General features: G+C 26.0%; 1 protein-coding gene across 5 annotated transcripts in view; it reads left to right on the top strand.

Moving 5' to 3' along the window:
• Nucleotides 1-20116, top strand: part of LOC129605627 (protein scalloped) — a 102889-nt gene that overhangs the window by 41932 nt on the left and 40841 nt on the right. For 3 of the 5 annotated variants that reach the window (XM_055515506.1, XM_055515507.1, XM_055515505.1), the window contains exon 3: nucleotides 19437-19585. In XM_055515506.1, the coding sequence (XP_055371481.1) occupies nucleotides 19535-19585 (51 nt within the window). In that variant the 5' untranslated portion in view covers nucleotides 19437-19534. The remainder of the gene's footprint in view (nucleotides 1-19436; nucleotides 19586-20116) is intronic. The other 2 variants (XM_055515510.1, XM_055515508.1) reach the window with 1 other exon arrangement.

The raw sequence follows: 20116 nt of genomic DNA, 5'->3' as shown, positions 1-20116 counted from the left end.
ATAAAAAAGTCGTTATTATTTGTGTATTTGTGAAGCTTTAGTTTAAAAAGCAAAGTTTTACTTACAAAATTGGCAGAGAAAAGGCCCAGAACAAAAATTAATGTTAATTATAACTAAATCTTCTGAGTCTTTAAATATGGAATATGAAGAGATGAAGAGAATTATTATAAAAGTGCAGTGATGCATTTAAAATAAAATAAAATAATAAAATTCCTAAAATAAAATAATAAAATAAAATAATAAAAATTAATATTCCGTTTTATTGTACAAATAAGGAAAAATATTAATTTATTACTTAAATAATCATAAATCTTTGATACATACTTACATATGTGTATGTCATTGGACCTAAAACCTAAATTACGAGTATATTCCAATATTTAATTGAATTTTATATAATTTAGTAGATTCTTATTAAAAATGCAAGACACAAATTGCTTTGAATTTTGATTTTTTTTACTAATTTTTGATATGTAAATAACTTGTTGAATGTTTTTAATATCGGACATAGTTAGATAGGTAAATACAAAATGCAATACACAAAAATAATATGTGCAGTTGTTTTCACTTTTGAATCGATCGGAGATATTTCAATCGGTAAATCGAATATTTTGGAAAATAAAGTGAAAATTGAATTTTTGTACTGTAACTTGATCTTAAAAGTTTATTTTTATTCAAGATATTTAGAATTTTTTTTCAGCAAATGAAAAATATTTGAAAGAAAAATGTTATTTGTCATTTATTATTTTATTTTTCAAAATTAATTCAAAACACTATTCAAATTTCATTTGAAATTCCAAAAGCAAAATAATAATTCAATTTCCAACATAACATATTTTACAAATTTATAAAAAAAAATTTTATGTAAAGATTTAATATTAAACATTACCTATTTAAAATGTCAAAATTTCATTTGACTTATGTGCTATTTAACAGAAATAATAATAAATAACAAAAATGTGTAATGGCGGGATATAAAAGCTTTATTAAAATAAAAATATTCAAATAACAAAAATATTCTTCTAACCATTAAACTTTGCCGCATAAAATTTTAATATTTAAATTCATCTAAAAATTTTATTTAATATTAAAATGTACTCATGTAAGTGTGTATGTAGGTGTATATTATGTTTAGAAATTTTGTGCAAGTACTTATATACAGTTAAAGTAATATTTTTGTTTCATAAAATTAAAAACATCATGTAAATCAGTTCAAATATACAAAATTATTTCTCAATAAAAAAACAACTACTAATGTTACCAGTATTGACCATCATAAGTCTAAGATTTAATCAGTTTAATTAATCCCCAGTAGAGTTTTGTGTCCTCGAAACTCTTATTCATGTTTAGAATTTTTCGTTTTGTAATTTCGTTAAAAATTTAAACCTTCTCAAATTTTCTAGAATTTTCTCTTATAATTCTTTGTTCACTTTTATTTTATTGTAATATACAATAATAGTTTCTTATAAGATTGAATAAAATTTTATTGTATTCAATAACTCATGACTAATATTAAACTTGAAATAAATGATCGCCGCCTAATATGTAATTAAAACTCCTCGAATAAATAACTTTTTGTACAAACACTTAAAAAAGGGTGATAAATATTGTTATTGAACTGTATACATTTCGAATATTCTCGTATATTTACATACACCATCATACATAATATTATTTACACAAAATCTACTGTAGAGAACCTATATAGTCAAAGTATCATAAAACATTTTGCCTTTCATCGGCTCCAAAATATTAATTTTACCCCGAAAAGCAAAAAACACAAAAAAATAGAAATAAAAATCAAAATAAAATTGAAACAATAAAAAATAATAAAACGACAACAATAACAACAATAAGAACAAAAAAAATGCAATAAAAAAGTCCTTTTTTCCCTAGCACACAAGTATCGTCATGAAAAAATTCAAAAAATTCATTTCTGAATAGAATAATAAAAAAAAAACAAAGAAATAAAAATAAGGGAATCCTAGTATTGTGTGTTCACCCGCCCCTGATAGCATAATAAAAAGATCGAGTTGCTCCCGTTTTATTTTTTTTTATTTCTTTTCTTTCTTCTTTGATTTTGTTTTTATTCTCTTTTTATATGCGGCAAAAGGAATTTTCATCATCGCATCTAAAAAATTCCACTCCGCTTTCTCCCTTTCCTTATTCATTCATTGTTTTCTCTCTTTATCCATTTAATTTTGAATTTTATTATAACATTTTCTGATTCACTTACATATGTATATATCCGTCTCTTTTCTGCTTATTAGAGTGATATTTTACGAACAATATTTAATGTACATATGTATATACGTGTGTATTTGAATATAGAAGTTTGTGATTGTATTCATATTTTGATAGTGTTGGCAAAGAAAAAATTAAAAAAAAAGGATTTTTATCTATATTTTCCAGCTACATACATTCATACACATATTCATTTTCAATAAATACTTCATATATCTATCTCATCTATAGGATACTTTTCAGGATCCAATATGCTATTATTTCTATAATATTTTCCTCTTTTGATAAATATATTTTGATTTTTTCATAAAAGAAAAATAGTAATAAAATAATAGATAATAGAAGAATAAAAAGAAGATAACAAGAAAACAACAAAACGGTGGTAACACACTGATGAGAGACAAATTATTATTCTATGGTGTTTTTGTAGTTGTGTAGTGGTAGTGCTGTTCTTTGTTGCATTGTTGTGTTGTACTCTATTATAATGGCTGTGTATTATTCTCTCTAAATTGTAAATTTTTATTTTTTTTAATAAATCCTTTAGACTAAAACAACATAACAAAAAACTACAAAAAAAAAATCGTTTGTGATCTATAAAACGTGTATAATTTAATTTTATGCTGTTATATTTTGTGGCATCTATAATATGTGTGCTTCATTGGGTAAACATATTGGTGTATGGATGTGTGTATGTAGGCATACATCATATGCTCACACCTGCTTGCTTCTATCACCATCATAAGAGATCAATACAATATGTGTAGAAAGTCTCAGTTGTGTTGCTTTTAGTCAGTCAGAGTCAAAATTTTCAATTAAGTGTGAGTTGTTGCTTTTTCTATTCTTTTATTATGTTTTTTATTTTTTTAATAAATACCTAGTGTATGAATTGGAAAAAAGATTTTTTAATTATTATTATTATTTACGGAATATTAATGTTGATTATGCAGATAAAATGTTTATACGTAAATAAGTTGTGTGTGATAGCGAAATAGGAAAAAATTTACGATATCATAAAAATTTGATTACAAATTTTAACCGGTTATTTTGCTAAACCAAGTACATGCTTAACTACATTTTGTTTTATAGATTAAGTATTAAGGGGGCGTAGTAATCATAGTTTAAAAATTATTGTCAACTTAGTTCCCAAATGCTACAGTAACGAAATATTTCATGTTTTTGAAATGAAACTCCCGGTGAAACAGAAAAATCTCGTGAAAATTTTTAAGGTATAGCGAATCTAAAGTAAAAAAGAAATGCTTTAAGTGTGCATGACTTCAAAGTTTACATACTGTATGTAGATATGTATATTGTACTTACATACTCACATTAGGCTTTTTTTCCATAAAACAAATTTTTATTCATTTTGAAACGCTTATGTATTGAAGTTTTTCCACAGCCTTTTCCGTTCAACAAATTTTTGGTTGATTTATTTTAGAATTGCCAAACCAAGCCTCGTTCAAAATAAGCTTTTTTTTTTCCTGGAGCAAAATAAAAATTCATAGCTCAATTAAAAACTATGAAAATCAAGAAAAATAATTTTACCATTCAATTTTTCACTCTTATTTTTTTCTCTTTATTGTTTTTTTTTCCCTAAACAATTTTTTTTAAGTGCTTAGTTTGCATTTTAATATCCTTCAGGTGAAATTTTTTACAATATGACATTGTTTCGTTCATATATGCATTGATTATTAATACATACGTATATACTTACATATTATGTACATATAGAAAGCCAACATGTGTGTTTATGCATTCAAATATGTGTATATGTATGTTTGTATTTTGTATGTACAATATTTATTAATTCCTTTTTATATGATGCGGTTTTTTTTCCAGAAAATTGATTGAAAATTCCTTTGGTAAAAGCAAAAAAAAAAAACAAGTACAATTCACGGAAAATTAAGAACGAATTTTTTTAGATAATAGAAAAAAAAAACAAAAATTGAGAGTAAAGAAGGAATTTTCCAAAACCAATTTTTCCACTCTAAAATATATATGTTCCTATACACACACGTGCATTCATAGATTGCGAAAAAATTTATGTGTAAAAAAAACTTTGAAAAAATGTTAACACCTTTATATTTTTAAGGATATGTACAAGGATATAAGGTACATATATGCACACAATATGGAATATGACTGGCGTTTTACGTTGCATACTTGAAGTTTATTGAGAAGTTTTTGCAGCATCGCGCCATTCCATTGGTATAAGCAATAAAAAAAATTTTGCTTTTCTTAGGTGAGAAATCTCACCAGTCCTATTTTTTTTTGTAGATCAAAAAGAATTATTATTAAAAAAATCCAAGTATTAATTGAGAAAAGGTGAAAGAATTTATGCCACCAAAAATGCTTTCGTCTACAATGAAAAAAAATTATGAAGTACGACAAAATCATAGTTACATGCATACTTTCGAGTACCAAGGTTTTATTAAAAAAATGAGAATAATTTAAAAATATTCCGAAATTGTAATTTTGTAGACCTTTAAACTGATTTTTTACTCGAGAATTTTTCGCATTTTTCCTAATTCTGAATACTGAGCTCAAAATCGCACACAGTAAAATTAATCCCAACTTACTACAAAGAAGTCTAAAAATTTTTAAAAATTTTATTTTTTCAATTATTTTGGTTATATTTAGTAATCTACGTGTACAAAAATGTGTGCGTCCATGTGTTATACGCATTGTAACCCTATTTACTCAGTTACTTCAAAATTTTAAAAATATGTTACGCTTCCTTTTGAAATCATTTGACGAAAGAATGAACGAAAATTTTGGATTAAATTTGTTAGTTCGGAAGTAATTTCGACATATAGTAGTGAATACATATAGAATCGCATAAAACCGAATTAGAGAAATTAGAGTTTGTTTTAACGAAATTTTAATCCTCCTACACCCTGTATTATTTGAATGTAAACTACACTTTATCTTAATAGGCTTTCTCCTTTTCTCAAAAATTCTCGCAATACATGCAGACCTATTTTAAATATTCATAAGTATCTGATATTGGTTATGATTGCCATAATACTCGTATGTATTCACAGTAATGGGTTCTGACAACAAAATCTTAACTGTGATTTCTCCTTAAGTAGAAATCGAATTTACCAATTGTATACGCATACTTTATAAATTCATAGATTTTCTACAAATATAAAAATGAAAATTGATTATTTAATCCAATATGTCATTCGAAACTTCCCTTTACTTCATCCAATTTCATGTAATTTATTTTCAATCTCTAATTTTAATATTTATTTACTCGTTTTTATTTTGTTTTTCATCCGATACTCCGTTTCTTTCTCCCCAGTATAGTACAATTTAAAACGATTTGACTTAAAAATAAATTTAAGAAAAAACATAAAAATTTCAGCAACAAATTTATCTTCTTTATAAATGTCGTCCCGTTCCATCATCTTCTTCTTTCTCTTTTCCTTCTTCATTCGACTTAACTGTTGTAAACTTTATTCTTTGTGTTTTGTTTTTGGATTAAAAATGACTTTAATTGTCATGAACTTTTTCACCACGGTGTCTTCTTGCTTTAACTTTTGTTTCCTTCATCTTCGTTTTACTTTCGTTTTTTTTTTTTGTTTTTTTTTTTTTCATTTTAATGCCATTTTTATACAAAAAACAACACTGAAAAACAATTTTAAAGAAATAATAATAAAATATAATATAAGATTCAGGGATTCAGGATAAGGAATAAAATAAAATTAAGAATAAAATTCAAGTTAAAGGAATCAAGAAAAAAAAGAAGAGAACAAAAATAAGATGGAAATAATAAAAATAAAAATGACATTTAGGGGGAAGAAGTTTTGTTTTCTTCTCAAGTTTCCATGTTAAACTCAAGACGAAGAAGAAGCACGAGGTGTTATATACGAAGATAATTTGGTTGTGGTTGTGTTTTTTTCTTTTCGTTTTTTTTATTTAAATAATAAAATTTCCTTTCAATAAATGGGATTGAAGGTGTTTATTATTTTTTTACTCGAGGGAAGAAAAAGAAAATTCGACAGACTTTTAATATGTAGATTAATTTTTTTTTCTTTTTACAAGAGCAAACAAAAGAAGTAGGGATGGGAAAGTGTCTTTTTCTTCTATTTTGTATTATAAAATATAAAATTTGTTATTAAATATAAAACGAATCATTTATACTAACAGGATATATAGGAAAAGGTTTTTGAACAAAAAAAAGAAAGAACAAAAATATTAAAAAAACAACAAGAAAAAAGAAAACTTCAAAGAAAAATCCCAAGAAATTTTATATGAAAATGAGTTCTAGTTCAAATTTCCCGAGTTTTTATATACAGTATTTGTACATGAATTGTTATTTTTAGATAGACGAGTAACAAGAATTTATCATAAGCTCTTAAAGTATTTTGAACAATGCTGTGCAATACCATCCATGTAAATACCACACACACAATTCAAATTATTTTTTGACCGAATAAACAACTTTAAATTTTAAGCTTTTTTTATCTTCTATTTAAAGATAACATCATAGTGCTTTCTTACACTAGAGGCACGCAGGAAAGAGAACGTAAATTAATAGAAGCACTACCATAAGCCATTATGTAAAGGTTGATTAGATCCGATAAAATAATTTTTACAATTATTATAGTCAAGCAAAAATGTCTTTGCATAAAAATAAATGTTGATCGATTAAAGATTTATTGTCAAAGACAAACAGAACAGAGTGAAATAATAAGTATATTGTTCGGTAATTTTGTTGGAAGTACATTTAAAATCTACATAAATAAACAAAACTTACATAAATTGTTAAATACATTACACATGTATGTATATTTTAAAATTAATAAAATATTGCGGCTTTACTTAATTGCAAACCACATTTAAAAATTATTTTATAATGTTAGAAAACCAAGTTATTAGTAATAAAACCTTTGTGTATGTATGTATGTATATTGGAAAATATGTATATGTATACATTCCTATTAGGATAATCAAGAATTCCGAAATTTTCTAAGCAGCATTTTTTGTAACAATAAGAAAATTTATATTTTGTACGTACATATGTGGGTATGCAAGTATGTGTGCTACTTATTATCTATAAAATTTTCTTTCCTCTTTAAGAAAATTTGAAATTCTTTCAATAGATTTATGCATATTAGTTTTAAAACAATTCTTAATCATAAATTTCATAGAACATACAAACTTAAACCTACATACATTTACTTGCAATATGTATGTATAAATATGTATGTGCATTTTAGTAAATGTGTAGATACTAAGTTTAAAACAAAAAGAATTAATGTACGTTTATTTTGCATTGAGTACAAATATTATGTATATATTTGTATGTATCAACTCTTGTACTCGTATAAAAAACTGGAATTCAGAGTTTCCAAAGGAAATTATTTTTGTGGTTTTAAATCAACTATTCATACATACACACATAGGTAAATAATTTCATAAATTATTTTACCAAAATATTTTTCATATTCTTCTAAAAAAAAGTTTCAAAGCAATTGTACATATACTTATGGATAAGCTTGTATGTATATATTAAGTTGTAGTTTGTAAATATAGAAAAAATTTCAATTATTGATAAATAATTTTTATCTACTTCGGTCTTTATGTTGACAAATAAATGGTGGCAAATTTACAAGAGTAAAAATACATTCAATGCATTTTTTACAATTCAAATATAACTACGAATTCCAGTTACCCAGCAAATATTGAACATTCCTATTAAAAAAGCCTCACATTAAGTAAGTTAGTATATCCAATAAAATCATTTTATTTTAGCAATCTTAAAGCTCAACTTAACTTTAACCGGGCTTAGACTCAATGCAGTTTTAACAATTTTCCGTTAATTTCTATATTGTCTACTTAAATCGGCAAAATGGAATTGTCGAGTTTTTTGGAAATTTTCACAAAAATACATTTGCAATTTTTACTAATATAATCAAGTATAAATGTTGCGAATTTTCATGAAATTACAGGGAGAATTGGCGTGTGTTATTTAATAAACCTTTACATAAGCTAATAAAGTAATAAATTTAAGTATACGGGTATATGTATATTTCCTTATAGATTTCAAATTGCAATTCATGATATGAGCTAATTAATAATTACCCGTCATACGAATCAAGAATACAAATAACTTCTTGTACAGCGCAATAGGGTGCAAAGTAGTGCAACAAAGTGATTTGCGTTTCATAGAATAAAAAAAATATATAATCTCTTAGTAAATGAAAAATGCAAATTATAGCAGCTTTAAAAGATCACTACTTTTTTTTAAATTTAAAAAAAATTTCCCTCATATCATGATTATCACAATCAATTATAATCATTATCACTAAACATAAGTAATTATCTTCATACACAAATTAATTCTATTTCGTTTCTCTTACATTTGAAATTAAAAATTCTTTAACATTTTGCTCATTTTCTTTATTATTCAATTAGTGATTAATATTTTTTTATTTTAATTATATTTTAGAAAAAAAATGCACTACTTAGTGAAAGTCCTTTAAAGCTTTTTTATATCCTTTGATTTTCTTTTGAATTTTTCCATTTCTCAAAATGCACTTTTGATTTTAAATTCTCTTCCAAAAACCTACATATATACGTTATACGTAAGTTTTTATTAAACCCCATTTTATCATTTAGAAATATTTAAAAGAGCCCGTTGAAATATTTCCCTCATTAGCTCAAAGTCCTTTTTAAAATTAAAGTGTTCCTATATATTTCAATTAATGTGTGTAGTTATAAAGTTTCACCATATAAACTATATAGTATGGTTGGTACACATGAATAAAAATAAATAATTACAAAATAAGAAGTTAAAAACGCGATCTATGAATAAATAAATTTATCAAAAGACAAAAAAGGGAAAAAAGAAAACTACTACTGAAAATTAAAACAAAAAATCTTTTGATGTTCAGCTCATTATCATCACATATTTAACATTTCAAGTGCATATACATACATATACGCAAATATGTACATATGTGCATTTTTATTATGCCCTATACTAGATACATATATTACACTATTTTTCTACAATAAACTCGGAAAAAATGAAACTTTATACAAGAGTGTGACCCATGTAAAAGTTGACCTAGTTCTTGTTGGCTAAATTTTATTTTCGAACTGAAATTTAAAAATTATAGTTTTAGGTAAACGTTACCTCAGTGTTAGTTATGAGGCCAACATAACTGCCTGTGTGGATGTTTTCATATTCTTTTATTACTTGTATTAATCAATTTTCTGTGTCTTTTACGTAGATAAGGTGTACATTTTTTTTGAATACTCAACTGTTTATAGTATGGTGAGCGCACTGTAAACGTTTTTATATTTATTTTATGACTTCCTCAATTGGTGCACATACAAACACTGGTATATACATACATATTCGTCTTTGGTTTATATTTAGTAGAAAATTTTCAAATAGAATAAAAATTAAAAAAATTGCATCCTTCAACCAAAATTATTTTAAAAATCCAATTTTTCCCTCTTTTTTTTTGTTTGTCTTTTGCATTTTTGGTTTATTCTTTTTCTTTTATGTCTTTGTGCGGTGGTTTTTTCAACACCAAATCTTTTTCCATCAAAGCAGACAAGCAGCACAAGAACAAGAAGAAAAAAAATCTTCAAAACTTTGTGGTTCACTCATCACAAACGCGAGCTCTCTAGATGCATGTTTTACCAAAACCTAAAAAAAAAAATTATTTTTTATCTTTTGCTGTTTTTTTTACCATTTTAGTTATTTTCCATTTTTCTTCTCTTTTTTTTGTAGGTCTCTTACTTGAAATCAAAAATCAAAAAAAAAAAAATAAATTAAAATAGTACACAAATAATTTACAAAACTACTTAACGTACAGAGTATGCCATTCCTTACGAATACCATCAATTTAGACGAGCTTCACAAACAAATGAACGGAAACGAAGGTGTTTAACTTCATAATTGCGTTTTGATCTTGTGATTGTTAATTTTAATTGATTTGAAATTAAATTTTTATAAGTTTCCACTCGATTTGCTATCTGACAGCTATTATTGATACTTTCATGTTCCGGATCGAATTCATGTTCGTGCTATTACTTGCTTCAATGGGCATTGCCCGGTGAATTATTACCTGCCCAAACTAGGAAAATCGGTCTCTCTTTTGTGTAGACTCAGCCGGGAGGAGACGGCAATACAGACTTCTGCGAGACAAAACTGATTTGGAAGGCGCAAATGATTTTGGCGGGGTTAACGCTCAACTTTGGACATTTACTTGGTACCGCTATAGTATAAGTTAAATATGGGAGAGCTACATCAAGTCATAGCTAGCTACAGTGGTCGCAGGAGATGCGTTCTCTTGCCAATAACTCTCTTCAGTAATCTACAATCTGCAAATCTACCCGCAGTACTGAATTTTCTATAAGTATTCCTTTTTTCATTTCTTTTTTTACTTTTTTTTTTTAATTTGTACCCATCTTTGATTTATAAAAAAGAAAAAAGAAAAATTTGCTTCTGATTTTCCACTACAGTCTGTGTACTCTCTTTTACTCTTTTTTTTACTATTTTAAAAAACAAAATAATTGCTTAAATGAAAACTTAATTTAGTTATAAGTCAAAGGGAAAAAAAATTTATTATTCCATTTAACAGCTTTGCCACGTTACAGATTTTTTATTTTATTTTTTTTTTTTGTTCTGTTTGTCGAATCCTTTTTGTTTTTTTGCCTTTTTCTCAGCATATAATGCTCGCTTGTTGTTATAATTTATTTCACGATAGAGGGTATAAGTACACACAACCACTATATAAAAAACATTGAAATCTCAGTTAAAGAACAGGTTTGATGTGTTCTATATTTTCATATCTATAAAAATTCTATCTTTATTCATCATTTTCATTTTGATGTACTGACAAAAAACGAAAAAAAAAAACAGAAAGCGAACAAATCAACGTTTACTTATATGTGAGCATTATTTAAACATAGCCACCCCCCATACATAATGTTGGTATTAATGTCTGTACTATTTATGGCCCGTAATATGCTGCCTACATTCTACATGCATTCTATGTTAAACTAGTTATGCAACACAATGTTATATATAACATATCCTATGTATTTGTTCGGATATGCATGCATGCTTGCATATGCACAAAAAATATAGTTAGTCATAATGTGTACAAAAGATATCCTTTCCTATACATGTGTACGTATGTGTATGTAATTTACATTGCATAATATAATATGCTTTTTACAGTATTTTATCAAAGAATCCTTTTATGTTATTATGATGTTTTTGGGATTTTTACTTTTATATATTAACATTATATATATATTTAATATATACATATGTGTGTGTTTAAGTATATGATAAGTATACCAAATATTTATGTACAACTTAATGTTCTATTAATTTATACTTACGTGAAAATTTTAAAATAGAACATAGAAAATTTATTGCATTTTACATACGTGAATATTATGTATATGCAATTGTTTTATAAAACCTACGATAAATGGCATTATCAATGGGTCCTTTTTGAATTATTTGTTTTCCTTCTTTCGTTCTGATGAAATAAGTAGCTTGTAATTTTATTATTTTATTACCCATTCACTTGTGGTAAAAAAGATTTAAAAAAATTACTTTGATTTTTCTTATGTTTTTGTTAAAATAATTGTCAATTACTTATTCAATATTAGTAGAGTTGTTGCTTTTTAACTTGTTTAACATTAGTTTAATGCTAAGATTTAAATATTTAGAAAGTAATGATGAAACTATGTACTATAAAAATTAAAATAAAAGTTTAAAAATGCTTGATGTCTTCTTGGAAAACGCTGTTGTAATCACAAAGTTCTAATTTATTAAAATAGAAAAACAAAAACCGGCTTCTAAAAGAAAAGACCACGTCTGGATCAAGTTCGATTTAAGTAAACGTAGCTACTCTCTAAACCAAATTCGACTAGAATGCGGAGTTAAATCCTAGTTAAGCTTTTTTTACTAGGAATTTTATTTACGATAGCTAGTACTTCACTTGTTGTACCTAGATTGCGAAAAAAAAGAGTACGAAATAACTGAAAATCTAGTTAAATTTTTTTAATCCATTCATAATACCTGAGATTCTAGTTGAAAAGCTGGAAATCCAAGTAATTTAGTTTCACCAGAACTCAACTAGAATTTAGTATTACTAGAATTCAACTAGAATTCCAGCAGAACTTTTAATACAAAAATATACAAATTGTTGTATTCTAGTTGTCTTCTCTTTTTGTTCTCTCCAAGTTCTCAGAAAGAGAGAATTTTTTGTTAGAGTTACAGAAAACATTTCGCGTTTTCTTTTTCGAATAAAATTTCTCATAATTGATCAGTCGTAATAATATTATCATTTGATTGAGGTTGTACCATTTTTGTGAAAAAAAATTTTTGTTGTGAAAAAAAAAGTATTTTAGCATAATAATAAAAAAAATATTATAAAAAGCACTATAAATGATAAATTTTAGTAATAATTTTAAAAAAAATATGTGATATATGTAAATGGATTGGATGAAGAATCTGCAATGTTATTAAAAGGTAAGTTAATCTTCTATTTATTTTCCAATTTTCTAAAGAAAGAACATTTTATTGCCACATTTTATTATTTTATTAAAAGTTGTGAAATAAACTAAATATGAAAACAACAACATGAATATACAACAACAACTAACACTTAGCAGCTAGGCTTCAAGTGTTCGTAACCAGATTTTCATCTGCTGTAAATGTTTTTCTAGTTAGTGTAGCTGTTTACCTAGTTTATTCAACGAGAAAAACATTTTTCACAACCGCTAATCTAGTAGCAGACAATGAGAGCGAATTTTAAAGAAAAAAAATTAATGTAAGTTCACACCAAATTTTCATGATAAAATTTTAACAAGTTTTTTCCATTTTATATTTTGATACAGATTTGAAAACTTGAACCTAAAGGAATAAATAAAAAAAGATTTTTGAAGTTACGGACAGATGGATCTTTATAAATAAATAAATAATATAAAAATAAAATTTTTGAGTATTAAAAAATATTTTAAAATAGTAGAAATTTTTTCTAAAAATCAGTTTTTTTTTCAGGAACTACTTTCCAGCTGTAATGACCACATTTCAAAGTAAAAATACTAGGCATGCCTAAATAAAATCGAGTTGTACTAGCTAACTACATCTAGCACTCTTGCACTCGAATCCCAGTTGCAAGAGCTGTAAATTCTAGTTGAATACCGCGCTAGATTCTAGTTATACCACAATATTTCAACTAGTTGTAACGATAAATTTCTAGTACTCAAATCTAGTTTTTCCTAGTTTGACGAACTGGTTTTTTCAAGTTGTTTTGACTAGAATAAACGTCTACCGCAATGGTTATTCTAGTAAAAAATTCTCCTAGTAATAATACCTAGACTATCTAGTAAAGCTAACTGGGATATGACTAGAAACTCTAGTAAAGAAATTTTACTAGAATCTAGTTACGTTTTTCTAACTAGATTGACAACTAGAGTCCTAGTGACTCCAATCTAGTGACTCAATCTAGTTATGACTACCCGTTTTCTAGTCGATTTTGGTTTAGAGAGTACATTTCGTATAACAGAATTGTTTTGTTATACGGAATGTTTTCTGGTAATATCTAGTATTTAGTTAAAGGCGTTTATTTACTTAAATCTTTGTAAATAGCAAAAATCTTTTTACGTGCTTATCTGTGCTTTGCTTTGTTCAATCCTCTTTATGTTTTCATGAAATAATTTTAAAGTTCAAGCCTACTCAGACATCAACAACTTTCAGTTATATTATGAGTTATTCTGCGAAATACAAATCATATCCAATAAATTTTTTCAAAAAATTTATATACAACTCCAATTATCACTTTCGTTCGAAGTAAATCTATCAATTTTATTGGAATATAAGTTCTTGTTAACAGTTATAATAATAAAATTGATTAAAAATTTACTTACACATAATATGTATGTATGTACTTACATACTTAAAAAAATATTATCACTTACCATTGTCACCAACTGTACTTAATGAGGGAAGAAAACAGAAAAGAGAGAAAATTTTTGACTTTTGAAGAGACTGCCAGAATTTTGAAAGCAGAAGTGTTGCCATTCATCACAGTAAGTAGAGCACTTCTATGACATTATTCGCCTAATAAATTGACGAAATAGGCCCATAGCTAAAAAATTACTTTACTATTTGTGCTTAAACTTTCCAAGTACAACATTTAAAATTCAAAAGAAATTTTAAAATTATAAAAAAAAGAGAAAAACAAGAAAATTCTCCGAAAATATAAAATAAAAGTTAGTACAGAAATGATTTTCAAAGTCAACCGCGTTTTATTCCTTCAAACCATAATAATTTTTTGTTTCTCTCCTTATGGATGCAAATAAATATTATTAAAACGCCACTTTTAAAATGTTATAGCAATCTCACGATAATGAAATTTAATAAAAGTATGAAAAGAGAAGAAAAGAAAGCACTTAAATAAATTACGATTATTCACATCAAAATTTTCTTACCTTCTTTTTTTTATAACTTTGGTTTATTCTTCCGAATAAAGCGCGAATAAAATGAAATTTATCATCTGTGCAGAATATTTCCTTTTCAATGTGAATCTCTTCTACTTAAAGATGAAAACATAAGAGTGGTTAGTGGTATATGTACGTCTGTTTATCATTTTGTGCTCATCAAACCAGAACTAATGCAAAAGAAGGATACAACAATAAATTTATCACTTCGCTTCTATACAAAAAATTTTTGTGAAAGACGGACAATGTTCATGTTAAAAAGACATTTATACATTTTATCGCTAACACCATAAATTTGTGAATCAATTATGTTTTTTTTTTTGTCGGTTATTTTTGGTGAATATTTTAGCAAGTCCAAAATTACATGATTTGGCATTATAAAATTGAGTTCTAAAAGTGATCCTCATAAAATTTATTCATTTTCCTCTTTTTTAAAATGGATATAGTCAATTATAAAGATGCTAAAGAAATTTTGTAAGTTTAAGTGCGTTATTAAATCTGAGTGCCTCTGGAATTCCAGAGACGATGGTTAATAAAAAACTTTAAGTATACTACCCCATTTTTGAATTTCAGATGCTCCCAGCAGTTTCCGGCGTCAACGGCACTTTCACAATATTTGATTTGTTTTAGATATAAGGAAAAGGGTTTCATGCTTCATAAAACGCCCACGAGATGTCACAATCTAAAATGAATTGGGAATCAGTTAATTTCGGTTCTTTAAAATGTAATTTTATATGCTATTTAAAAACATTTACAAAATCAACTCTTTACTTTAGTTCCTATCCCGGAATACATGGACCTAATAGATAAAACTTATTCTATTTTTCCCCATTTAATTTTTTCTTATTTTTACTTTTCGTGTGAAAAAAAACAATTTTTTTTATTTTCATTTCTCTGAAGCATCACAATATTTTTGTTTATAAGAAAAAACAAACAACATAATATACTTAAGAACAAATTCTTAGAAATAAAATTTAGATTAGGAAAGATGAAGGCAAAGTAATCAAGATCAAAGATGGTAAATAAAAGATTCTTGATAAAGCAGTTAAACGCAAATGCAGTATTTTTTTCTGTTCTTGTTCTTTTTCTACATTTCACCTTTTTTGAATAGATTTCTGGAAGCGTGAACAAATATAATTTTCATTTGGACAACGCTAAAGCTAAATAAAATTTATTTTCATATAAAATTTCATTTTACTTATATGCATCTTTGCATTTGAATAGATTTGAAAATAAATACATTGGCAAATTCATAATTTTAGATTGAAAATTTCATGCTGAAAAAATCCTCAAATTTTAAATTTAAAGTTACATATACATATGTATATGTACATGCAATAGGTCCTACAATAAGTAAAAGGTTTCTATCAATAATTTATTAACACTATTAAAATTTGTAATTAAAACTTCGGATTATTATTTTCGGAATAGTATCTTGGCAGGACTTCCTGATTTAAATATTTTTCAAATAATAAATCACAGTTTCTGTTAAAATTTCCAATCAGTTATTTATGGTTGCTGAAATAATAAAATTCCACACACATTTAGCGAGTTAATTTAATCTTTATTAAGAGCAATTTTCGTGTTTTGCTTATTTCTTATTGAACGTTACTTGAACTTAAAGGTTTCTAGTTTATAGTTATTGTTCAGAATTATTTCGTCATCATGTACAGAAATAAAAGGCAATCTTCCGCGAACTGAAAGCAAACTAAAATTTTTTGGTTTTTTACATTGGCAACTTGAAAGAAATGACAAGAACAAAACATTGTAAAATAACGCAGACAAGTTTTCCACCTTTTGATTTCAAGTAACATGCTAAAAAAAATTTTGTTTGTGTTTTCCTTTATTTTTCCTTTTTTTCGTTACAAAATTTATTAATTTTATCTGTATGCATGTATGTACGTACATATGTAACGTTTACAACATTTAAGAACTTTAAAATGTAAAAAAAAATTAAAAATAAAATGCAGTTGCGGGAAACTATAGCGGAATTAAGAAAAAATCTTAATGGACTAAGTACATATACGAATACAAAAAAATTCCTTAAGTCAACTTGTTTACAAAATCAAGTTTTTAGTATACTTATTTGATTGCGTCGAATTCGAATTTATAATTCAGTAAAATTTCAATCAAGTCAAACAATCTTGAGGCGGTCAAATAATTGTGTGTAAAATGATACTCAGAAAACTTGTCCAAATTCATTTTTGTAGAGAAACATTCTATGATTTTGAAAATCTAGTTTAGTTTGGAAAGATTTACATGACTTGCTTACTCAAAACTACCTATACTAATTAAGGCAGTTTTGTTATAACTGCCATAGATGTGTACTCACAATAAGGACACAATCCACTTTTTAAATTTCACCTTCAGTTTTGAGTATAAAACATGCAAATTAACGAATTAGGATTTATTCGAAATTCAAAATGCTTAAAATTCAAAAGAAAACGAAGAATGCCTTGTCTCTCCTGTAAATATTTTTTCATGTACAAAAAAGAATGTCACATTATCACAAACTATAACAATTACTACAACTTCTTGGGATCATTTTCTCATTTCCCTACCCCGAATTTAAGCAAAAAGAAACACAGTAACTAATTTTACAAACACAACTCTCGAACATTTCTCGGTACGTTTATGCGAATACAAAACAAATCTTTATACCTTACGTTGCCTTCAAAAATACAAAAAGAAAAATATAAAAAAAACTTGCCAAAAAAACGCTGAACCAACATGAAGAACAAAAACACAAAAACGGAAAATAAGAGACAGAGAACGTGAAAAGAAAAGTGGAAAATAAATTATGAAAACTGTCTGCTGAATGTCTGTCATGAAGAAAAACATTCGAAAAGTTGGTGTATTTTTTAAAGAGTTTTTCCTCTTGAGGGGGTTTTTCACGTATAAGAAGAAAAAAAGAAAAACAAAACTTATCGTTTCTTTTTTTCCAGTTTTTATTGTTGTTCAACTTTTATTTTGCTTTTTTTCTTATTTTCCTCATATTATTTTGGAATTTTTTATTACTGCGAATATTTGTTTTGCATATTGTATTGAGGAGGTAAGCATACGATTATAAAATATACTACTCTGGAAAAAGAAGAAGAACAGTTGAAAGAGAAAAAAAGGATTATCTTATTGCTTTTTTACATTTCACATAACCGTACCGCGCGCTATCATCACTATTTACATTTTACATTGCTGTCATTCAATTTAATTATATGAATGGATGTTGGCAATAAGGCTTAACAGCGCGTCAGTGGCACCCAAAAAAAAAACCGAATTGTATGTATTTAAAACGATCTTTCGCTTCTTGTTTCCTTTTTCTGCTTTAAAACTACGAATGTTATACAGGTTGATTTTTAATTTAAGTAAAATTTTATTGAAACCAAGAAGTTTGAAATGTGAAGAATTTTAAAATGCAAAGCAATATACTTAGGTGTTTGAAATCAGTTTCGATTGTGATTATTGCAATGATGAAGTTTGTACCCGTGAATGTCTCGATTCGAACTTTTTAAACAAACATACTTGGTAAGGCAGTATGAAGCGAAAAGTTATTCTCGAAGAAATTCATTCTTGTTGTGCCAAGTGTAATTTCAGTTTAATAGTCAAGTTTACTTCTAATCCGTAATTAATTTTCTCAAGTGTATACTTTATTTATTGCTATAAATCTTGGAAAGAATGTTGGTAAACTCCTTAAATCATTTCGTTGTTTCTTCCTTTCACATTTCGACATCTTATTTTTCTTACTTTTCGCATTGTTGTTAGTAATTTTAAGTAATAACAATAATTCTCCAACTTTTTCATAAAATATAACATATAAAATCAAAATACTTGAACGAAGATTTGAAAACTATTCAATTCGAGAATATTTTGTGAATAACTTAGATCATTATTGCATTTCTACAAATATAAATTATACTTAAAATTTTTAAGAATTTCGTTCCACTCAGCATAACAGTACACATTTTAAAATTGTGTAAACCAAAAAAAAAAAAACAAACTCCAACATTTCATATTTTCAAATAATGTAACTGTAATCTTAAAAAAAACATTTAAGATAAAAAATTGCAATAAAAAACAAAAATCTCAAATAAAAATTTACGAAAGACAGGTAAAAAACGCAAAAAAAAACAAAAAAAATAAGACAAACAAACACTACAGTGACGTTTATGCTTCGCGAAACGAAAGCGATCTCTGCTTCAACAATAACTCAAGTCAAGTCAGGAGAAGGAAAAATGAATTCAAAAATTACGAAATGAATGAAAATTGAAGGAAAGGATGCCATGCCAGCCAAAGAAGAAGAGTGAGGGAATTTTCTCTTTTTTTATTAAAATGAAAATTTTCTTTCTCTCTCTCTCCCTTTCTCTCTCTTTCTCTTTCACATTCTATATAATTTCTCCGTTCCTTTTCTCCTATGGTAATCTTTTAATGAAATTTTGGGTAAATAAATTTGTTTTAATTTATTTTTATGTTAAAAAATAAATGAAAATTGTTCGCTTGCTTTTTTAATTATTTTTATTATACACACATATACAATGATAGTATATGCATAGAAGTACATATGTATATATAGAAGTACATTAGGTATATTACCTGTGCAATGCAATATAAATTTACGTTTTATATTTTTTTAATTTTCGTAAAAATTTAATTTAAACTTGAAATTAGAATTAATTATAAAAAAAAAATTTTATTCTATTTTTTTAAAGACGCTGGTGTTGGTGTAACTGGCACAATAGCCTCACCGTGGACACCTGTAAGTGCCGGTCCACCAGGCCCATTAGGGTCGGCAGACACAAACGGCACAATGGCAGATAGTAAAAATTTAGATGTCGGCGATATGAGTGATGTAAGTGATGTAAGAAAATTTTTTTATTATTTTTATTTTTATTTTAGTATTTAATGATTTTCTGTTTTCGAAAATTGTTTTTGTTTTATTAAAAATTTACTTGGATATTAATCTAAAGTTGATAAATTGATGATTTTATAAGAATAAACAAAAGCAATTTTCTATTTAATTTGAGTAATTTTGAGTAAAAGCCAAATTAGAGGCAATTTTTGTTCAGTACCTAATGAAATTTTATTTTAGATTAGACGAATCGTCAAGTATACATTTACTTGCCTTAAGACTTGATACTTTAAAATTTGTGTATTTTTAGACTATCAATATGGAAATAAGGCGTTTATTAAATTATTAGTGAAAATTTAAAGTGCGAAATTGAGATTCTTTTAAAAAATCACTGAAGTAACTGTGTAAATTGAAAATTAAGAAAATTAATTATGAATTAAAATTGAAAATGAACCTAAGATAAATTTGAATGTGGAGGTTAATATTCAATTTAGCCAAGATATGGAAACTGTCTGAATTTACGGACCAGAAACTACTTTA

The sequence above is a fragment of the Condylostylus longicornis genome, unplaced genomic scaffold, assembly GCF_029603195.1.
Source record: "Condylostylus longicornis isolate FDR11 unplaced genomic scaffold, ASM2960319v2 ptg000013l, whole genome shotgun sequence".
NCBI lineage: Eukaryota > Metazoa > Arthropoda > Insecta > Diptera > Dolichopodidae > Condylostylus > Condylostylus longicornis.
Note: the sequence above shows the minus strand (reverse complement) of the source record. Positions and strands in the feature narration are given on the sequence as shown.